Here is a 19491-nt window from a genome sequence, read left to right on the forward strand (position 1 = left end):
CTAATTTGCGCAAATTCGTTTACTCATCGCTTAAATAATTGTCTGAAAAAGGGACTTGAGGGTGGGAATGATCTATGCGTTGATTCGGCGCTGTTAGGAAAAGTGATAAAGAGGTCGCGTTAATATTCTAAAGGGCTAGAGGCTTCTCCTTCTTACGTGGCAAAATATTTGTGGAAATTTGTTTGTTAGTCGAGTAAATAATTCTCTCAGAAATTGACTTTCAGGTGGGATTGATCTATTCGTTGAATCTGAGCTGTTAGGAAAAGCGATAGAACACAGTGGCGCTAATATTCGAAAGGGCTAACGCGTTCTGCTTCTAACGGGGAAACTAATTTGCGCAAATTCGTTTATTCATCGCTCAAATAATTGTCTGAAAAGGGGACTTGAGGGTGGGAATGATCTATGCGTTGATTGGGCGCTCTTAGGAAAAGTGATAAAGAGGTCGCGTTAATATTCTAAAGGGCTAGAGGCTTCTCCTTCTTACGTGGCAAAATATTTGTGGAAATTTGTTTGTTAGTCGAGTAAATAATTGTCTCAGAAAGTGACTTTCAGATGGGAATGATCTATGCGTTGAATCTGATCTGTTAGGAAAAGCAATAGAACACAGTGGCGCTAATATTCGAAAGGGCTAACGCGTTTTTCTTCTAACGGGGAAACTAATTTGCGCAAATTCGTTTATTCATCGCTCAAATAATTGTCTGAAAAGGGGACTTGAGGGTGGGAATGATCTATGCGTTGATTCGGCACTGTTAGGAAAAGTGATAAAGAGGTCGCGTTAATATTCTAAAGGGCTAGAGGCTTCTCCTTCTTACGTGGCAAATTATTTGTGGAAATTTGTTTGTTAGTCGAGTAAATAATTGTCTCAGAAAGTGACTTTCAGATGGGAATGATATATGCGTTGAATCTGAGCTGTTAGGAAAAGCGATAGAACACAGTGGCGCTAATATTCGAAAGGGCTAACGCGTTTTTCTTCTAACGGGGAAACTAATTTGCGCAAATTCGTTTACTCATCGCCTAAATAATTGTCTGAAAAGGGGACTTGAGGGTGGGAATGATCTATGCGTTGATTCGGCGCTGTTAGGAAAAGTGATAAAGAGGTAGCGTTAATATTCTAAAGGGCTAGAGGCTTCTCCTTCTTACGTGGCAAATTCTTTGTGGAAATTTGTTTGTTAGTCGAGTAAATAATTGTCTCAGAAAGTGACTTTCAGATGGGAATGATCTATGCGTTGAATCTGAGCTGATAGGAAAACCGATAGAACACAGTGGCACTAATATTCGAAAGGGCTAACGCGTTCTGCTTCTAACGGGGAAACTAATTTGCGCAAATTCGTTTACTCATCGCTTAAATAATTGTCTGAAAAAGGGACTTGAGGATGGGAATGATCTATGCGTTGATTCGGCGCTGTTAGGAAAAGTGATAAAGAGGTAGCGTTAATTTTCTAAAGGGCTAGAGGCTTCTCCTTCTTACGTGGCAAATTATTTTTGGAAATTCGTTTGTTAGTCGAGTAAATAATTCTCTCAGAAATTGACTTTCAGGTGGGATTGATCTATGCGTTGAATCTGAGCTGTTAGGAAAAGCGATAGAACACAGTGGCACTAATATTCGAAAGGGCTAACGCGTTCTGCTTCTAACGGGGAAACTAATTTGCGCAAATTCGTTTACTCATCGCTTAAATAATTGTCTGAAAAAGGGAATTGAGGGTGGGAATGATCTATGCGTTGATTCGGCGCTGTTAGGAAAAGTGATAAAGAGGTCGCGTTAATATTCTAAAGGGCTAGAGGCTTCTCCTTCTTACGTGGCAAAATATTTGTGGAAATTTGTTTGTTAGTCGAGTAAATAATTCTCTCAGAAATTGACTTTCAAGTGGGATTGATCTATGCGTTGAATCTGAGCTGTTAGGAAAAGCGATAGAACACAGTGGCACTAATATTCGAAAGGGCTAACGCGTTCTGCTTCTAACGGGGAAACTAATTTGCGCAAATTCGTTTACTCATCGCTTAAATAATTGTCTGAAAAGGGGACTTGAGGATGGGAATGATCTATGCGTTGATTCGGCGCTGTTAAGAAAAGTGATAAAGAGGTAGCGTTAATTTTCTAAAAGGCTAGAGGCTTCTCCTTCTTACGTGGCAAAATATTTGTGGAAATTTGTTTGTTAGTCGAGTAAATAATTGTCTCAGAAAGTGACTTTCAGATGGGAATGATCTATGCGTTGAATCTGAGCTGTTAGGAAAAGCGATAGAACACAGTGGCACTAATATTCGAAAGGGCTAACGCGTTCTGCTTCTAACGGGGAAACTAATTTGCGCAAATTCGTTTACTCATCGCTTAAATAATTGTCTGAAAAAGGGACTTAAGGATGGGAATGATCTATGCGTTGATTCGGCGCTGTTAGGAAAAGTGATAAAGAGGTCGCGTTAATATTCTAAAGGGCTAGAGGCTTCTCCTTCTTACGTGGCAAATTATTTGTGGAAATTTGTTTGTTAGTCGAGTAAATAATTCTCAGAAAGTGACTTTCAGATGGGAATGATCTATGCGTTGAATCTGAGCTGTTAGGAAAAGCGATAGAACACAGTGGCACTAATATTCGAAAGGGCTAACGCGTTCTGCTTCTAACGGGGAAACTAATTTGCGCAAATTCATTTACTCATCGCTTAAATAATTGTCTGAAAAAGGGACTTGAGGGTGGGAATGATCTATGCGTTCATTCGGCGCTGTTAGGAAAAGCGATAAAGAGGTAGCGTTAATTTTCTAAAGGGCTAGAGGCTTCTCCTTCTTACGTGGCAAATTATTTTTGGAAATTCGTTTGTTAGTCGACTAAATAATTCTCTCAGAAATTGACTTTCAGGTGGGATTGATCTGTGCGTTGAATCTGAGCTGCTAGGAAAAGCGATAGAACACAGTGGCGCTAATATTCGAAAGGGCTAACGCGTTCTGCTTCTAACGGGGAAACTAATTTGCGCAAATTCGTTTATTCATCGCTCAAATAATTGTCTGAAAAGGGGACTTGAGGGTGGGAACGATCTATGCGTTGATTGGGCGCTGTTAGGAAAAGTGATAAAGAGGTAGCGTTAATATTCTAAAGGGCTAGAGGCTTCTCCTTCTTACGTGGCAAATTATTTGTGGAAATTTGTTTGTTAGTCGAGTAAATAATTGTCTCAGAAAGTGACTTTCAGATGGGAATGATCTATGCGTTGAATCTGAGCTGTTAGGAAAAGCGATAGAACACAGTGGCGCTAATATTCGAAAAGGCCAACGCGTTTTTCTTCTAACGGGGAAACTAATTTGCGCAAATTCGTTTACTCATCGCTTAAATAATTGTCTGAAAAGGGGACTTGAGGATGGGAATGATCTATGCGTTGATTCGGCGCTGTTAAGAAAAGTGATAAAGAGGTAGCGTTAATTTTCTAAAAGGCTAGAGGCTTCTCCTTCTTACGTGGCAAAATATTTGTGGAAATTTGTTTGTTAGTCGAGTAAATAATTGTCTCAGAAAGTGACTTTCAGATGGGAATGATCTATGCGTTGAATCTGAGCTGTTAGGAAAAGCGATAGAACACAGTGGCACTAATATTCGAAAGGGCTAACGCGTTCTGCTTCTAACGGGGAAACTAATTTGCGCAAATTCGTTTACTCATCGCTTAAATAATTGTCTGAAAAAGGGACTTAAGGATGGGAATGATCTATGCGTTGATTCGGCGCTGTTAGGAAAAGTGATAAAGAGGTCGCGTTAATATTCTAAAGGGCTAGAGGCTTCTCCTTCTTACGTGGCAAATTATTTGTGGAAATTTGTTTGTTAGTCGAGTAAATAATTCTCAGAAAGTGACTTTCAGATGGGAATGATCTATGCGTTGAATCTGAGCTGTTAGGAAAAGCGATAGAACACAGTGGCACTAATATTCGAAAGGGCTAACGCGTTCTGCTTCTAACGGGGAAACTAATTTGCGCAAATTCATTTACTCATCGCTTAAATAATTGTCTGAAAAAGGGACTTGAGGGTGGGAATGATCTATGCGTTCATTCGGCGCTGTTAGGAAAAGCGATAAAGAGGTAGCGTTAATTTTCTAAAGGGCTAGAGGCTTCTCCTTCTTACGTGGCAAATTATTTTTGGAAATTCGTTTGTTAGTCGACTAAATAATTCTCTCAGAAATTGACTTTCAGGTGGGATTGATCTGTGCGTTGAATCTGAGCTGCTAGGAAAAGCGATAGAACACAGTGGCGCTAATATTCGAAAGGGCTAACGCGTTCTGCTTCTAACGGGGAAACTAATTTGCGCAAATTCGTTTATTCATCGCTCAAATAATTGTCTGAAAAGGGGACTTGAGGGTGGGAACGATCTATGCGTTGATTGGGCGCTGTTAGGAAAAGTGATAAAGAGGTAGCGTTAATATTCTAAAGGGCTAGAGGCTTCTCCTTCTTACGTGGCAAATTATTTGTGGAAATTTGTTTGTTAGTCGAGTAAATAATTGTCTCAGAAAGTGACTTTCAGATGGGAATGATCTATGCGTTGAATCTGAGCTGTTAGGAAAAGCGATAGAACACAGTGGCGCTAATATTCGAAAAGGCCAACGCGTTTTTCTTCTAACGGGGAAACTAATTTGCGCAAATTCGTTTACTCATCCCCTAAATAATTGTCTGAAAAGGGGACTTGAGGGTGGGAATGATCTATGCGTTGATTGGGCGCTGTTAGGAAAAGTGATAAAGAGGTAGCGTTAATATTCTAAAGGGCTAGAGGCTTCTCCTTCTTACGTGGCAAATTATTTGTGGAAATTTGTTTGTTAGTCGAGTAAATAATTGTCTCAGAAAGTGACTTTCAGATGGGAATGATCTATGCGTTGAATCTGAGCTGTTAGGAAAAGCGATAGAACACAGTGGCACTAATATTCGAAAGGGCTAACGCCTTCTGCTTCTAACGGGGAAACTAATTTGCGCAAATTGGTTTATTCATCGCTCAAATAATTGTCTGAAAAGGGGACTTGAGGGTGGGAATGATCTATGCGTTGATTCGGCGCTGTTAGGAAAAGTGATAAAGAGGTAGCGTTAATTTTCTAAAGGGCTAGAGGCTTCTCCTTCTTACGTGGCAAATTATTCGTGGAAATTTGTTTGTTAGTCGAGCAAATAATTCTCAGAAAGTGACTTTCAGATGGGAATGATCTATGCGTTGAATCTGAGCTGCTAGGAAAAGCGATAGAACACAGTGGCACTAATATTCGAAAGGGCTAACGCGTTCTGCTTCTAACGGGGAAACTAATTTGCGCAAATTCGTTTACTCATCTCTTAAATAATTGTCTGAAAAGGGGACTTTAGGGTGGGAATGATCTATGCGTTGATTGGGCGCTGTGAGGAAAAGTGATAAAGAGGTAGCGTTAATTTTCTAAAGGGCTAGAGGCTTCTCCTTCTTACGTGGCAAATTATTTGTGGAAATTTGTTTGTTAGTCGAGTAAATAATTCTCAGAAAGTGACTTTCAGATGGGAATGATCTATGCGTTGAATCTGAGCTGTTAGGAAAAGCGATAGAACACAGTGGCACTAATATTCGAAAGGGCTAACGCGTTCTGCTTCTAACGGGGAAACTAATTTGCGCAAATTCGTTTACTCATCGCTTAAATAATTGTCTGAAAAAGGGACTTGAGGGTGGGAATGATCTATGCGTTGATTCGGCGCTGTTAGGAAAAGTGATAAAGAGGTAGCGTTAATTTTCCAAAGTGCTAGAGGCTTCTCCTTCTTACGTGGCAAATTATTTGTGGAAATTTGTTTGTTAGTCGAGTAAATAATTCTCAGAAAGTGACTTTCAGATGGGAATGATCTATGCGTTGAATCTGAGCTGTTAGGAAAAGCGATAGAACACAGTGGCACTAATATTCGAAAGGGCTAACGCGTTCTGCTTCTAACGGGGAAACTAATTTGCGCAAATTCGTTTACTCATCGCTTAAATAATTGTCTGAAAAAGGGACTTGAGGGTGGGAATGATCTATGCGTTAATTCGGCGCTGTTAGGAAAAGTGATAAAGAGGTCGCGTTAATATTCTAAAGGGCTAGAGGTTTCTCCTTCTTACGTGGCAATATATTTGTGGAAATTTGTTTGTTAGTCGAGTAAATAATTGTCTCAGAAAGTGACTTTCAGATGGGAATGATCTATGCGTTGAATCTGAGCTGTTAGGAAAAGCGATAGAACACAGTGGCGCTAATATTCGAAAGGGCTAACGCGTTTTTCTTATAACGGGGAAACTAATTTGCGCAAATTCGTTTACTCATCGCCTAAATAATTGTCTGAAAAGGGGACTTGAGGGTGGGAATGATCTATGCGTTGATTGGGCGCTGTTAGGAAAAGTGATAAAGAGGTAGCGTTAATATTCTAAAGCGCTAGAGGCTTCTCCTTCTTACGTGGCAAATTATTTGTGGAAATTTGTTTGTTAGTCGAGTAAATAATTGTCTCAGAAAGTGACTTTCAGATGGGAATGATCTATGTGTTGAATCTGAGCTGTTAGGAAAAGCGATAGAACACAGTGGCACTAATATTCGAAAGGGCTAACGCGTTCTGCTTCTAACGGGGAAACTAATTTGCGCAAATTCGTTTATTCATCGCTCAAATAATTGTCTGAAAAGGGGACTTAAGGGTGGGAATGATCTATGCGTTGATTCGGCGCTGTTAGGAAAAGTGATAAAGAGGTAGCGTTAATTTTCTAAAGGGCTAGAGGCTTCTCCTTCTTACGTGGCAAATTATTTGTGGAAATTTGTTTGTTAGTCGAGCAAATAATTCTCAGAAAGTGACTTTCAGATGGGAATGATCTATGCGTTGAATCTGAGCTGTTAGGAAAAGCGATAGAACACAGTGGCACTAATATTCGAAAAGGCTAACGCGTTCTGTTTCTAACGGGGAAACTAATTTGCGCAAATTCGTTTACTCATCGCTTGAATAATTGTCTGAAAAGGGGACTTGAGGGTGGGAATGATCTATGCGTTGATTGGGCGCTGTTAGGAAAAGTGATAAAGAGGTAGCGTTAATTTTCTAAAGGGCTAGAGGCTTCTCCTTCTTACGTGGCAAATTATTTGTGGAAATTTGTTTGTTAGTCGAGCAAATAATTCTCAGAAAGTGACTTTCAGATGGGAATGATCTATGCGTTGAATCTGAGCTGTTAGGAAAAGCGATAGAACACAGTGGCGCTAATATTCGAAAGGGCTAACGCGTTCTGCTTCTAACGGGGAAACTAATTTGCGCAAATTCGTTTATTCATCGCTCAAATAATTGTCTGAAAAGGGGACTTGAGGGTGGGAACGATCTATGCGTTGATTGGGCGCTGTTAGGAAAAGTGATAAAGAGGTAGCGTTAATTTTCTAAAGGGCTAGAGGCTTCTCCTTCTTACGTGGCAAATTATTTGTGGAAATTTGTTTGTTAGTCGAGTAAATAATTGTCTCAGAAAGTGACTTTCAGATGGGAATGATCTATGCGTTGAATCTGAGCTGTTAGGAAAAGCGATAGAACACAGTGGCACTAATATTCGAAAGGGCTAACGCCTTCTGCTTCTAACGGGGAAACTAATTTGCGCAAATTCGTTTATTCATCGCTCAAATAATTGTCTGAAAAGGGGACTTGAGGGTGGGAACGATCTATGCGTTGATTCGGCGCTGTTAGGAAAAGTGATAAAGAGGTAGCGTTAATTTTCTAAAGGGCTAGAGGCTTCTCCTTCTTACGTGGCAAATTATTCGTGGAAATTTGTTTGTTAGTCGAGCAAATAATTCTCAGAAAGTGACTTTCAGATGGGAATGATCTATGCGTTGAATCTGAGCTGCTAGGAAAAGCGATAGAACACAGTGGCACTAATATTCGAAAGGGCTAACGCGTTCTGCTTCTAACGGGGAAACTAATTTGCGCAAATTCGTTTACTCATCTCTTAAATAATTGTCTGAAAAGGGGACTTTAGGGTGGGAATGATCTATGCGTTGATTGGGCGCTGTTAGGAAAAGTGATAAAGAGGTAGCGTTAATTTTCTAAAGGGCTAGAGGCTTCTCCTTCTTACGTGGCAAATTATTCGTGGAAATTTGTTTGTTAGTCGAGCAAATAATTCTCAGAAAGTGACTTTCCGATGGGAATGATCTATGCGTTGAATCTGAGCTGCTAGGAAAAGCGATAGAACACAGTGGCACTAATATTCGAAAGGGCTAACGCGTTCTGCTTCTAACGGGGAAACTAATTTGCGCAAATTCGTTTACTCATCTCTTAAATAATTGTCTGAAAAGGGGACTTTAGGGTGGGAATGATCTATGCGTTGATTGGGCGCTGTTAGGAAAAGTGATAAAGAGCTAGCGTTAATTTTCTAAAGGGCTAGAGGCTTCTCCTTCTTACGTGGCAAATTATTTGTGGAAATTTGTTTGTTAGTCGAGTAAATAATTCTCAGAAAGTGACTTTCAGATGGGAATGATCTATGCGTTGAATCTGAGCTGTTAGGAAAAGCGATAGAACACAGTGGCACTAATATTCGAAAGGGCTAACGCGTTCTGCTTCTAACGGGGAAACTAATTTGCGCAAATTCGTTTACTCATCGCTTAAATAATTGTCTGAAAAAGGGACTTGAGGGTGGGAATGATCTATGCGTTGATTCGGCGCTGTTAGGAAAAGTGATAAAGAGGTAGCGTTAATTTTCCAAAGTGCTAGAGGCTTCTCCTTCTTACGTGGCAAATTATTTGTGGAAATTTGTTTGTTAGTCGAGTAAATAATTCTGAGAAAGTGACTTTCAGATGGGAATGATCTATGCGTTGAATCTGAGCTGTTAGGAAAAGCGATAGAACACAGTGGCACTAATATTCGAAAGGGCTAACGCGTTCTGCTTCTAACGGGGAAACTAATTTGCGCAAATTCGTTTACTCATCGCTTAAATAATTGTCTGAAAAAGGGACTTGAGGGTGGGAATGATCTATGCGTTAATTCGGCGCTGTTAGGAAAAGTGATAAAGAGGTCGCGTTAATATTCTAAAGGGCTAGAGGTTTCTCCTTCTTACGTGGCAACATATTTGTGGAAATTTGTTTGTTAGTCGAGTAAATAATTGTCTCAGAAAGTGACTTTCAGATGGGAATGATCTATGCGTTGAATCTGAGCTGTTAGGAAAAGCGATAGAACACAGTGGCGCTAATATTCGAAAGGGCTAACGCGTTTTTCTTATAACGGGGAAACTAATTTGCGCAAATTCGTTTACTCATCGCCTAAATAATTGTCTGAAAAGGGGACTTGAGGGTGGGAATGATCTATGCGTTGATTGGGCGCTGTTAGGAAAAGTGATAAAGAGGTAGCGTTAATATTCTAAAGCGCTAGAGGCTTCTCCTTCTTACGTGGCAAATTATTTGTGGAAATTTGTTTGTTAGTCGAGTAAATAATTCTCAGAAAGTGACTTTCAGATGGGAATGATCTATGCGTTGAATCTGAGCTGTTAGGAAAAGCGATAGAACACAGTGGCGCTAATATTCGAAAGGGCTAACGCGTTCTGCTTCTAACGGGGAAACTAATTTGCGCAAATTCGTTTATTCATCGCTCAAATAATTGTCTGAAAAGGGGACTTGAGGGTGGGAACGATCTATGCGTTGATTGGGCGCTGTTAGGAAAAGTGATAAAGAGGTAGCGTTAATTTTCTAAAGGGCTAGAGGCTTCTCCTTCTTACGTGGCAAATTATTTGTGGAAATTTGTTTGTTACTCGAGTAAATAATTGTCTCAGAAAGTGACTTTCAGATGGGAATGATCTATGCGTTGAATCTGAGCTGTTAGGAAAAGCGATAGAACACAGTGGCGCTAATATTCGAAAGGGCTAACGCGTTTTTCTTCTAACGGGGAAACTAATTTGCGCAAATTCGTTTATTCATCGCTCAAATAATTGTCTGAAAAGGGGACTTGAGGGTGGGAATGATCTATGCGTTGATTCGGCACTGTTAGGAAAAGTGATAAAGAGGTCGCGTTAATATTCTAAAGGGCTAGAGGCTTCTCCTTCTTACGTGGCAAATTATTTGTGGAAATTTGTTTGTTAGTCGAGTAAATAATTGTCTCAGAAAGTGACTTTCAGATGGGAATGATCTATGCGTTGAATCTGAGCTGTTAGGAAAAGCGATAGAACACAGTGGCACTAATATTCGAAAGGGCTAACGCCTTCTGCTTCTAACGGGGAAACTAATTTGCGCAAATTCGTTTATTCATCGCTCAAATAATTGTCTGAAAAGGGGACTTGAGGGTGGGAATGATCTATGCGTTGATTCGGCGCTGTTAGGAAAAGTGATAAAGAGGTAGCGTTAATTTTCTAAAGGGCTAGAGGCTTCTCCTTCTTACGTGGCAAATTATTCGTGGAAATTTGTTTGTTAGTCGAGCAAATAATTCTCAGAAAGTGACTTTCAGATGGGAATGATCTATGCGTTGAATCTGAGCTGCTAGGAAAAGCGATAGAACACAGTGGCACTAATATTCGAAAGGGCTAACGCGTTCTGCTTCTAACGGGGAAACTAATTTGCGCAAATTCGTTTACTCATCTCTTAAATAATTGTCTGAAAAGGGGACTTTAGGGTGGGAATGATCTATGCGTTGATTGGGCGCTGTTAGGAAAAGTGATAAAGAGGTAGCGTTAATTTTCTAAAGGGCTAGAGGCTTCTCCTTCTTACGTGGCAAATTATTCGTGGAAATTTGTTTGTTAGTCGAGCAAATAATTCTCAGAAAGTGACTTTCAGATGGGAATGATCTATGCGTTGAATCTGAGCTGCTAGGAAAAGCGATAGAACACAGTGGCACTAATATTCGAAAGGGCTAACGCGTTCTGCTTCTAACGGGGAAACTAATTTGCGCAAATTCGTTTCCTCATCTCTTAAATAATTGTCTGAAAAGGGGACTTTAGGGTGGGAATGATCTATGCGTTGATTGGGCGCTGTTAGGAAAAGTGATAAAGAGCTAGCGTTAATTTTCTAAAGGGCTAGAGGCTTCTCCTTCTTACGTGGCAAATTATTTGTGGAAATTTGTTTGTTAGTCGAGTAAATAATTCTCAGAAAGTGACTTTCAGATGGGAATGATCTATGCGTTGAATCTGAGCTGTTAGGAAAAGCGATAGAACACAGTGGCACTAATATTCGAAAGGGCTAACGCGTTCTGCTTCTAACGGGGAAACTAATTTGCGCAAATTCGTTTACTCATCGCTTAAATAATTGTCTGAAAAAGGGACTTGAGGGTGGGAATGATCTATGCGTTGATTCGGCGCTGTTAGGAAAAGTGATAAAGAGGTAGCGTTAATTTTCCAAAGTGCTAGAGGCTTCTCCTTCTTACGTGGCAAATTATTTGTGGAAATTTGTTTGTTAGTCGAGTAAATAATTCTCAGAAAGTGACTTTCAGATGGGAATGATCTATGCGTTGAATCTGAGCTGTTAGGAAAAGCGATAGAACACAGTGGCACTAATATTCGAAAGGGCTAACGCGTTCTGCTTCTAACGGGGAAACTAATTTGCGCAAATTCGTTTACTCATCGCTTAAATAATTGTCTGAAAAAGGGACTTGAGGGTGGGAATGATCTATGCGTTAATTCGGCGCTGTTAGGAAAAGTGATAAAGAGGTCGCGTTAATATTCTAAAGGGCTAGAGGTTTCTCCTTCTTACGTGGCAACATATTTGTGGAAATTTGTTTGTTAGTCGAGTAAATAATTGTCTCAGAAAGTGACTTTCAGATGGGAATGATCTATGCGTTGAATCTGAGCTGTTAGGAAAAGCGATAGAACACAGTGGCGCTAATATTCGAAAGGGCTAACGCGTTTTTCTTATAACGGGGAAACTAATTTGCGCAAATTCGTTTACTCATCGCCTGAATAATTGTCTGAAAAGGGGACTTGAGGGTGGGAATGATCTATGCGTTGATTGGGCGCTGTTAGGAAAAGTGATAAAGAGGTAGCGTTAATATTCTAAAGCGCTAGAGGCTTCTCCTTCTTACGTGGCAAATTATTTGTGGAAATTTGTTTGTTAGTCGAGTAAATAATTCTCAGAAAGTGACTTTCAGATGGGAATGATCTATGCGTTGAATCTGAGCTGTTAGGAAAAGCGATAGAACACAGTGGCGCTAATATTCGAAAGGGCTAACGCGTTCTGCTTCTAACGGGGAAACTAATTTGCGCAAATTCGTTTATTCATCGCTCAAATAATTGTCTGAAAAGGGGACTTGAGGGTGGGAACGATCTATGCGTTGATTGGGCGCTGTTAGGAAAAGTGATAAAGAGGTAGCGTTAATTTTCTAAAGGGCTAGAGGCTTCTCCTTCTTACGTGGCAAATTATTCGTGGAAATTTGTTTGTTAGTCGAGCAAATAATTCTCAGAAAGTGACTTTCAGATGGGAATGATCTATGCGTTGAATCTGAGCTGCTAGGAAAAGCGATAGAACACAGTGGCACTAATATTCGAAAGGGCTAACGCGTTCTGCTTCTAACGGGGAAACTAATTTGCGCAAATTCGTTTACTCATCTCTTAAATAATTGTCTGAAAAGGGGACTTTAGGGTGGGAATGATCTATGCGTTGATTGGGCGCTGTTAGGAAAAGTGATAAAGAGGTAGCGTTAATTTTCTAAAGGGCTAGAGGCTTCTCCTTCTTACGTGGCAAATTATTCGTGGAAATTTGTTTGTTAGTCGAGCAAATAATTCTCAGAAAGTGACTTTCAGATGGGAATGATCTATGCGTTGAATCTGAGCTGCTAGGAAAAGCGATAGAACACAGTGGCACTAATATTCGAAAGGGCTAACGCGTTCTGCTTCTAACGGGGAAACTAATTTGCGCAAATTCGTTTACTCATCTCTTAAATAATTGTCTGAAAAGGGGACTTTAGGGTGGGAATGATCTATGCGTTGATTGGGCGCTGTTAGGAAAAGTGATAAAGAGGTAGCGTTAATTTTCTAAAGGGCTAGAGGCTTCTCCTTCTTACGTGGCAAATTATTTGTGGAAATTTGTTTGTTAGTCGAGTAAATAATTCTCAGAAAGTGACTTTCAGATGGGAATGATCTATGCGTTGAATCTGAGCTGTTAGGAAAAGCGATAGAACACAGTGGCACTAATATTCGAAAGGGCTAACGCTTTCTGCTTCTAACGGGGAAACTGATTTGCGCAAATTCGTTTACTCATCGCTTAAATAATTGTCTGAAAAAGGGACTTGAGGGTGGGAATGATCTATGCGTTGATTCGGCGCTGTTAGGAAAAGTGATAAAGAGGTAGCGTTAATTTTCCAAAGTGCTAGAGGCTTCTCCTTCTTACGTGGCAAATTATTTGTGGAAATTTGTTTGTTAGTCGAGTAAATAATTGTCTCAGAAAGTGACTTTCAGATGGGAATGATCTATGCGTTGAATCTGAGCTGTTAGGAAAAGCGATAGAACACAGTGGCGCTAATATTCGAAAAGGCCAACGCGTTTTTCTTCTAACGGGGAAACTAATTTGCGCAAATTCGTTTACTCATCCCCTAAATAATTGTCTGAAAAGGGGACTTGAGGGTGGGAATGATCTATGCGTTGATTGGGCGCTGTTAGGAAAAGTGATAAAGAGGTTGCGTTAATATTCTAAAGGGCTAGAGGCTTCTCCTTCTTACGTGGCAAATTATTTGTGGAAATTTGTTTGTTAGTCGAGTAAATAATTGTCTCAGAAAGTGACTTTCAGATGGGAATGATCTATGCGTTGAATCTGAGCTGTTAGGAAAAGCGATAGAACACAGTGGCGCTAATATTCGAAAGGGCTAACGCGTTTTTCTTATAACGGGGAAACTAATTTGCGCAAATTCGTTTACTCATCGCCTAAATAATTGTCTGAAAAGGGGACTTGAGGGTGGGAATGATCTATGCGTTGATTGGGCGCTGTTAGGAAAAGTGATAAAGAGGTAGCGTTAATATTCTAAAGCGCTAGAGGCTTCTCCTTCTTACGTGGCAAATTATTTGTGGAAATTTGTTTGTTAGTCGAGTAAATAATTGTCTCAGAAAGTGACTTTCAGATGGGAATGATCTATGCGTTGAATCTGAGCTGTTAGGAAAAGCGATAGAACACAGTGGCACTAATATTCGAAAGGGCTAACGCGTTCTGCTTCTAACGGGGAAACTAATTTGCCCAAATTCGTTTATTCATCGCTCAAATAATTGTCTGAAAAGGGGACTTAAGGGTGGGAATGATCTATGCGTTGATTCGGCGCTGTTAGGAAAAGTGATAAAGAGGTAGCGTTAATTTTCTAAAGGGCTAGAGGCTTCTCCTTCTTACGTGGCAAATTATTTGTGGAAATTTGTTTGTTAGTCGAGCAAATAATTCTCAGAAAGTGACTTTCAGATGGGAATGATCTATGCGTTGAATCTGAGCTGTTAGGAAAAGCGATAGAACACAGTGGCAGTAATATTCGAAAAGGCTAACGCGTTCTGTTTCTAACGGGGAAACTAATTTGCGCAAATTCGTTTACTCATCGCTTGAATAATTGTCTGAAAAGGGGACTTGAGGGTGGGAATGATCTATGCGTTGATTGGGCGCTGTTAGGAAAAGTGATAAAGAGGTAGCGTTAATTTTCTAAAGGGCTAGAGGCTTCTCCTTCTTACGTGGCAAATTATTTGTGGAACTTTGTTTGTTAGTCAAGTAAATAATTCTCAGAAAGTGACTTTCAGATGGGAATGATCTATGCGTTGAATCTGAGCTGTTAGGAAAAGCGATAGAACACAGTGGCACTAATATTCGAAAGGGCTAACGCGTTCTGCTTCTAACGGGGAAACTAATTTGCCCAAATTCGTTTATTCATCGCTCAAATAATTGTCTGAAAAGGGGACTTAAGGGTGGGAATGATCTATGCGTTGATTCGGCGCTGTTAGGAAAAGTGATAAAGAGGTAGCGTTAATTTTCTAAAGGTCTAGAGGCTTCTCCTTCTTACGTGGCAAATTATTTGTGGAAATTTGTTTGTTAGTCGAGCAAATAATTCTCAGAAAGTGACTTTCAGATGGGAATGATCTATGCGTTGAATCTGAGCTGTTAGGAAAAGCGATAGAACACAGTGGCAGTAATATTCGAAAAGGCTAACGCGTTCTGTTTCTAACGGGGAAACTAATTTGCGCAAATTCGTTTACTCATCGCTTGAATAATTGTCTGAAAAGGGGACTTGAGGGTGGGAATGATCTATGCGTTGATTGGGCGCTGCTAGGAAAAGTGATAAAGAGGTAGCGTTAATTTTCTAAAGGGCTAGAGGCTTCTCCTTCTTACGTGGCAAATTATTTGTGGAAATTTGTTTGTTAGTCGAGTAAATAATTCTCAGAAAGTGACTTTCAGATGGGAATGATCTATGCGTTGAATCTGAGCTGTTAGGAAAAGCGATAGAACACAGTGGCACTAATATTCGAAAGGGCTAACGCGTTCTGCTTCTAACGGGGAAACTAATTTGCGCAAATTCGTCTACTCATCGCTTAAATAATTGTCTGAAAAAGGGACTTGAGGGTGGGAATGATCTATGCGTTGATTCGGCGCTGTTAGGAAAAGTGATAAAGAGGTGGCGTTAATATTCTAAAGGGCTAGAGGCTTCTCCTTCTTACGTGGCAATATATTTGTGGAAATTTGTTTGTTAGTCGAGTAAATAATTGTCTCAGAAAGTGACTTTCAGATGGGAATGATCTATGCGTTGAATCTGAGCTGTTAGGAAAAGCGATAGAACACAGTGGCACTAATATTCGAAAGGGCTAACGCGTTCTGCTTCTAACGGGGAAACTAATTTGTGCAAATTCGTTTACTCATCGCTTAAATAATTGTCTGAAAAAGGGACTTGAGGGTGGGAATGATCTTTGCGTTGATTGGCGCTGTTAGGAAAAGTGATAAAGAGGTGGCGTTAATATTCTAAAGGGCTAGAGGCTTCTCCTTCTTACGTGGCAATATATTTGTGGAAATTTGTTTGTTAGTCGAGTAAATAATTGTCTCAGAAAGTGACTTTCAGATGGGAATGATCTATGCGTTGAATCTGAGCTGTTAGGAAAAGCGATAGAACACAGTGGCACTAATATTCGAAAGGGCTAACGCGTTCTGCTTCTAACGGGGAAACTAATTTGCGCAAATTCGTTTATTCATCGCTCAAATAATTGTCTGAAAAGGGGACTTGAGGGTGGGAATGATCTATGCGTTGATTGGGCGCTGTTAGGAAAAGTGATAAAGAGGTAGCGTTAATTTTCTAAAGGGCTAGAGGCTTCTCCTTCTTACGTGGCAAATTATTTGTGGAAATTTGTTTGTTAGTCGAGTAAAGAATTCTCAGAAAGTGAATTTCAGGTGGGATTGATCTATGCGTTGAATCTGAGCTGTTAGGAAAAGCGATAGAACACAGTGGCACTAATATTCGAAAGGGCTAACGCGTTCTGCTTCTAACGGGGAAACTAATTTGCGCAAATTCGTTTATTCATCGCGTGAATAATTGTCTGAAAAAGTGACTTTCAGGTGGAAATACTTTATGCGTTGAATTTGAGTTGTTAGGAAAAGTGATAAAGGACTATTCTAAAGGCTATAGGCGTATGCTTTTAAAGGGGAAGCCAATTTATGCAATTTCGTTTAATTGTCGCCTAAATATTTGTCAGTAAAAGTTTATTATCTGGGGGAATGATCTATGCTGTCAATCTTAGTTGTTAGAAGTTATAAAGCAAATGGAGAGATTACTATAAAGGGCTATAGGATTCTGCTTTTAACACGGAAAGTAATTTCTGCAAATTCGTTTTTTTATCGCGTAATTTTCAGTGAAAGTGCATTTACTGGAGGAATGATCTATGCGTTGAATCTGATCTGTTAGAATAATCTCTCCACCGTGTTTTAAAGCTTCTAAGGGGCTATTAGCTTCTTGTTTTAACGCGGAAAGTTATTTACAGAAATTCGGTTATTCATCGAGTAAATAATTGTCAGTAATAGATTATTTCCTGGGGAATGATCTATGCGTAGAATCTGAGATGATGGAACTTTTAAAGTAAGCGTAAATATTATTCTATAAGGGCTATAGGCTTCTGGCTTTAACGTGGAAGGTAACCTATGGAAATTTGTTTTTTTTTTTAACGCGTAGGTAATTGTCAGTAAAAGTGCATTTGCTGGTGGAATGATCTATGCTTTGAATCTTAGCTGTTAGAAGTTATAAAACACGACGAAGAAAATATTCTCAAGTGTTATAGGCCTCTGCTTCTAAACGGAAAGTAATTTACGCAGAAGCGTTTATTCGTCACGTAAATAATTGTGATTAAAAAGGCATTTGCTGGTGAAATGATTTATGTATGGAATTTAGCTGTGAGAAATTATAAAGTAAGGCGGAGAGAATATTTAAATGCTTATAGGCTTTTGCTTTTAACGCGGAAAGTAACTTACGCAAATTCGTTAATTCATCGCGTAAATCATTGTCAATAAAATTTTTTTCCAGGAGGAATGATCTATGCGTTGAATCTGAGCTGTTTGATTTTATAAAGCAACCGGAGAGATTATTTTAAGGGCTATATGCTTCTGATGTTAAAGCGCAATGTAATGTACACAAACAAGTTTATTCATCACGTAATGAAAAGTCACTAAAAGTGTACTAACAATATCCCCAGTAGACTTTCTCTTCTTTTAATCTTTCCGTCCCCTTTTCCCTTTCCCCAGTGTAGAGTAGCCAACCGGGCTCAGTCCTGGTTAACCTCCCTACCTTTCATTTATCATTTGCTCTCTCTCTCTTAAGGGGGAATGACATTCACTCATGAATGAATGAGTGACATTGCATGTCATCTGACTTCTCTGTCTGTGAATTATTCTTTCGATAAAAATCGTCCAGCTAGATTTAATTGTTTAATTTTAGCCCTAGCTTTATGGGAGCATGTGATGCCGTCAACTTTCTTTGCCTATCCGCCAACGCAGTTGGCAGTATATTAAAGTAGTGTGCCTATCGACACGGCTGTTTACTGCAGACGGCGATCTACCTCGCGTCGTTATGGTGAAGATGTCATAGTTGGATGGATGGACCGTCATGATGACGATGCCCGCCCTGGTCGCCTGTTGGACAAAATCAGTTTAGAACGTCAGTCAAAAATGGGTTGGTTTAGCAAGGCTACATCTGCATGAAGGAGATAAACATCACTGAAGTTAAATGTGTCATCAGCAGCAGGCATCATCATCAGTAGACATTTCGCCCGGAAATGCAATCCAATAGGCATTGGCAAGTGCTATTAGCAGTTAAGAGTAGGCGAGAACATATGGTGCCATTTATTGTCATGGAATGCCACTGACAGCTCTGCACAGAGGTCGGGGGTTTGCCTCGCATCGAGTCATGTCTTATAAAGAACAGCGGGTAGGTGGTTTGCATAGACTGCCCACAGGCGTCGCACCTATTACCTGGTGTATTGTAGGGCCAAAGTTGTTTCAAATGTTTCATGCTGGTTATGCTATATAACACTAATAACGACTGCAAAAGGTTTTGACAGTCATGTGAAAGACAAACCTAAAGGTATCGCTCTTTTGCACTAGCTCTTATATAGACACATACTGTAGTGTTTGCCAGACCATACAGTACCCCTGTGGTAATCCGTTGTTTATTGAAATAAAGGAATGAACGACGCAAAATTACTCCTGATTGCTCTCTAATGTGGCGGTAACTGTTTAGCCTGGTCAATTATTCAATAAACTCAGAAAGACGAGTATATGTCATTCTCACTGTTGCCTTGGCATCATCCCAGGTCGACCTGACTTCTGCAGCAGCGAGTTGAACATCTCCTGCAGCATGCTCATCTCAAGCCACATGTTGCAGTTGCGAGCAACGTAGGTGCCACAGTGTTCACGCCACTGGCAAAGCTGGAGCACACTCTGCTGTCCTTGCGCAGCCGGATGCTCCACTTTGGACGTCGGTTGGCCAGGATGTCCAGCAAGGTTGAACCTTCTTGCTCAGCGTTTTTAAGTGCAAAAGTATTTTGTTTAATTGACTCGGCCGCTGATATTTGCAGATGTGTACGTTTTGCTACGTTTTCACATTTCATGTCAGCGATGCACCGTTTCTACATTTCACGCTAACAATCAACGACCCGTGGATGTAGATGTCAATGTAAACAAATGCACCGCTTCGGTTAATCTGACTCGCAAGGCTGCGCGCTAAGACTTATTCAATATGCGAAAGGTCTAAAGTATGTGTAAAAATTATACAGAGCGAGTTCCAACTGGTGAAATCAGCGACAACAAACTCTAAGGCAGCCGCGTCCGCAGACGGAACTCGGCGCGCCTTTAACGGCCGCATTGCTGGCACGAGAGAGCGCTCAGGCTTGCTCATCCGGTGGTCGATGATTGCGACGTGGCTTCCAGGTACGACATTGCTTCCATGAAGAAGCCAGTCGCGATCGACGAAACGCGTAACCGATGCAGACTCAACATGCGTGCAGCTCCACAACTCGAAGGGCGAAAGCCCCGGCTCCCTTCCAAAGCGTTGCCAGCGGCATGCGACAGAGCACAGCACAGAAAAGTGAAAAAGTCGGATTAGAAACGAACGCATGCTGTAAACTACTTTTCCTTGGTGAGCTGAACATT

At 40.4% G+C, this 19491-nt stretch overlaps 1 protein-coding gene across 4 annotated transcripts in view; it reads left to right on the forward strand.

The window, feature by feature from the left end:
* LOC142560456 (uncharacterized) overlaps positions 1–19491 on the forward strand; it is a 93872-nt gene that overhangs the window by 72639 nt on the left and 1742 nt on the right. For all 4 annotated transcript variants that reach the window (XM_075672580.1, XM_075672583.1, XM_075672581.1 and 1 more), the window contains one exon: positions 18654–18843. Coding sequence is in view for 3 of the 4 variants with exons in the window: in XM_075672581.1 (XP_075528696.1) it covers positions 18802–18843 (42 nt within the window). In the remaining variant the exon portion in view is untranslated. The remainder of the gene's footprint in view (positions 1–18653; positions 18844–19491) is intronic.

Source organism: Dermacentor variabilis, chromosome 10 (assembly GCF_050947875.1).
Source record: "Dermacentor variabilis isolate Ectoservices chromosome 10, ASM5094787v1, whole genome shotgun sequence".
NCBI classification, from domain to species: domain Eukaryota; kingdom Metazoa; phylum Arthropoda; class Arachnida; order Ixodida; family Ixodidae; genus Dermacentor; species Dermacentor variabilis.